This window comes from Sorghum bicolor, chromosome 2 (assembly GCF_000003195.3).
Source record: "Sorghum bicolor cultivar BTx623 chromosome 2, Sorghum_bicolor_NCBIv3, whole genome shotgun sequence".
NCBI classification, from domain to species: domain Eukaryota; kingdom Viridiplantae; phylum Streptophyta; class Magnoliopsida; order Poales; family Poaceae; genus Sorghum; species Sorghum bicolor.
Window position 1 is genome coordinate 69,321,396 of NC_012871.2, and position 3,462 is coordinate 69,324,857.

A 3,462-nucleotide genomic window follows, 5' to 3' on the forward strand; every position below is an offset into this window, starting at 1 on the left:
ATAAACGAAAAGTAAAACAAAATCATCCACCTAAGCCGGAGGCCATGAACCTCGGCGCGCAAGCGACTGGATAAATCCAGATCCTTCGCCATCAATATCATATCCAACAAACTCAAACATATCCACCAATCTCATATTAGGGAAGGCAACTTGCCAATACTCCCACAATTCACCAGAAACATAAATCCCTTTGTAAAAAAACGAAAGGGGAGTAATGAAACGATCCTGCGCAGGTCCTCCGCCAGAGACCTGCGCAGGATCAAAGTGTAAAACAAAGGCTTATCTGAAAACAACTCAATATATTATATTTTCAACAGTCTTTACAAAATAAAACAACAACCTCCGGCCTTACTTACAAAAAAGCGTCACATGCTTGGACGCAAAAAAGACTAAGAAAAACCTAAAAACTAAAAAGCCTCACACCTGAGGCGGAGGAGGAGCAGGAGCCTCGGGAGTCTCTGAAACCTTGGCACCAGATCCCTCCGGAGATTTGGCACCAGTATCACGAGCCTCCGCTTCAGGCTGGGTCGGAGGACACGCCTCACTCGGTGGACGCGAAGGACCGGCCTTGACAACCTTAGCCTTCTTCTTCGCAATCTCCTACAAAATACCCATCTTAATTAACATTGCAAAGCAGCGAAGCAAAGTACAAAAAGAAATAACCAAATAATACAAACCTCAGCTCGACGATCCTCCGCCATTTTCTTCGCCTCATCCCGCCCAAACCTAATCCAGAACGAACTGATAAAGTTCCGGACAGATTTGCGCAGGGAAGGGGTCCCTTCGCCAACGTCCTCCGCCGCGGCAAATTCCTCCTTGGCGACTCCCTCCGCGTGAGAGCAACCTCCGCGGCGCAAAAGCCTAGCGAAGGAGCTAACCGCGGCCAAAGCCCCAAAATCAACAGCACCTCCGACAAAGTCGGGGAGCATGCGGATATGAGACTTCAGCCACGCGAGGGCAGCCCCAACATCGCCGCCGGGCGGAGGAGCAGAGGTGCTTCCCCCAAACTTCGCAAGCGAGTCGGCATAGAGCCCGACAATAGCTGCAGCCTCCGCTTCCGCCTTCTGTATGCGAGTCTGCAGCTCAGCTGCAGACGTCCGCTCAGCGTCAAGCTCTTTGCGAAGGCGTTCAGCAATGTCCTCCGCCTTCTCAGCTCGCTGCAGGGCTACGTCCCTAACTCTCCCCGCCTCAGCAACACTTGTGCGGAGGACCGCCACCGAAGCTTCGGCATCCTCTTTCTCCTTCCTTAGAGCCTCCGACCCAGCCTTGTAGTCATCCCTCTCCTTTTTCAGGGAGTCAACCTCCCTCCTGACGGAGGAAAACTCCCTAACCTCCTCCGACAGACGAGCCTTCTCAGCCTCCAAGGTCTCGTTCTCCTTCTTCAGAACACCAATTGCCTCATCACGGCAGATAACCTCCCGGGAGCAACGCTCCTCTAAGGCGGCAGCCATGTGGTGACCCTGCTCAAAAATAAATAGTTACAACAAACCTCCGAGTGAAAAACCGCGAAGGAAGATACAACAAAGCGCAAACTTACAAGGCTATGGTGCTCATATTGCACGCGAAGGAGCGTGTCAAAGTCCATGCCGCGAAGCTTCTGACGAAAACGATCTGTAAACCAAAAACAATTAAGAAAAACCATCGTAAGAAACAAAAAACCATTGGCGGAGGCCAGAACACTAACCTCCGACCAAGGAATGAACCTCGCGCAAGGCATCAGTCCAACCTGTGATCGAAGGTTCAGAAGCACCTGCACATAACAAAAACAAACCTTAGAATAAAATGCCAAAAACAAACCAAACCGTTGAAACCAAAAAAGAGGAAACTCACCAGGACCAAGAACATCAGCAGGCGAAGGCCTGTTGGCCAACGCAGAAGGCGCAGGCTCACGCGGCGGAGGAACGGCAAGCCCCTCCTGCGCAACGCTGGCGCCTTTAGCCATCTCCTCCGCGGTAGCCAGCCCAGCAAAAACTTCCGCTGAAAGATAAACCAAAAACATGAGAACAAGTCAATCAAAACTTGCATAAAAACAAAATAGTCAACAAAAAATCATTACCCATGTATAACGAGTTAATACCGTCACCAGTCGGACGAAGGGGAGCCTCCGCCCTCCTGATCCTCCGAACGGAGGCGGACTCAGCTTCGTCGCTGGACTCCACCTGAACCTCCTTAGGCGGAGACCCTCCGCCAACCGAAGCAACGCGCGGACCCTCAGACGCCGTAGGATTCGCCTCCCGCGCAGGGCTCGCCTCAGGGGCCTCCGCGTCGGAAGACTCCTCCCCAAGAAGAGACGCGAAAGGCGCGCGCACAGAGGAGACCGCACGCGAAGCTTCAACTTCAGGAGCTCCACCAGCAGCAGCGGCCTCCGCAGGTGCAGAAGCTACCGAGTTCGACTCGGCACCAGATGAGCGGGCGGAGGAAGACTCCACAGGAGTCTCTAGCACAACCTCCGCCCTCCGCTTCTTCGCAAGCTGCTTGACTGCGCCACCCCCTCTCCTCTTCTTCGACTCCGCCAAGGCGACAGCCTTCGAGGAGTCCTTCTTCTTCTCCAACCCAAGCAAAACATCCGGAGGAATAACATAATCCTCATACTCGATCCCCAATTCCTCAAAAACGCGGTTGAACCGGGGCATCGTCCCAAGCGCAGACCTCCGCTAGAGATATTCCTTCTCCGAGATCTTCCCGACGATCCTCCGGGCAGAAACCTCCACACGATCAAGGAAGGACTCCTTGGTCTCATCCTCCGGAATACCAGCGCCAAACCGGGGAAACGGCAACCCCTCCGGGGGACCAAAAACAGGAACTTGCACCATCTCAATGGTGAACTCATCGGTCCTGCGGCCAAGTGGCCAATAGTCAGCAGCGACCATCTCCTCAACCAAATCCCGACCTCCGGAATATCGGCATGCCAGCGCAAATGCCTTATCACAAGCAAGTCGCTCCTCCGACATCTCCTGCGAAGGATCAACCTTCGAGAAAGGCTTCAACTCCTTCATCAGCGACGCGTAAGGATAAACCTTATCAACGCTGCCGTCATCTAAAGTCTTCGACGCAGCGGGGGTCCTCACGTAGAACCAAGCTCTCATCCAATCCTTCTCCCACTTCCCCTTTTGGCAGTAGGAGATCTCGCACCTTGGCCCAGGCATTGTGCGGCGCGGCATGAACGCGCAGCTTCCAAACTGCGCAATGCACTCAACACCTTCGGCATCCTTCACCTTTTTAGGCTGGCGCTGGAGCTCAAAGTACGAGCAGAAAGTGTCGATGTGGGGCATAGCTCCGTAGGATTCGCATGCCCAGGCAAATTTGCTAAGGGTCAGTATCCCATTAGGGCTGAAATGCTGCAGCTCCACGTTGAAACTCTCCATCACTTCGCGAAGGAAATGATACGGAGGCATCCGAAGTCCGCAAGTAAAGAAGTCCCTGAATACCACCGCATACCCCTCTTCAGGCGCAGGCACCGTC

General features: G+C 53.5%; 1 protein-coding gene across 1 annotated transcript; it reads right to left on the bottom strand.

The window, feature by feature from the left end:
- On the bottom strand, nucleotides 357-2,000 carry LOC110433146. The gene is made up of 5 exons (XM_021454870.1): nucleotides 1,831-2,000; nucleotides 1,685-1,750; nucleotides 1,538-1,611; nucleotides 678-1,460; nucleotides 357-600 (listed from the first exon to the last, which is right to left on the bottom strand). Exons 1-5 carry the CDS (start codon nucleotides 1,997-1,999, stop codon nucleotides 418-420), a joined length of 1,275 nt encoding a protein of 424 aa, XP_021310545.1. The 5' UTR covers nucleotide 2,000; the 3' UTR covers nucleotides 357-417.

Coding starts and splice junctions, on each gene's coding strand:
- LOC110433146 (XM_021454870.1), bottom strand. CDS start 1,999: ATGTTTTTGGTTTATCTTTCAGCGGAAGTTTTTGCTGGGCTGGCTACC. Junction 1,751..1,830: donor TGCTGATGTTCTTGGTCCTG/GTGAGTTTCCTC, acceptor TGTTATGTGCAG/GTGCTTCTGAACCTTCGATC. Junction 1,612..1,684: donor GGTTCATTCCTTGGTCGGAG/GTTAGTGTTCTG, acceptor TTTGGTTTACAG/ATCGTTTTCGTCAGAAGCTT.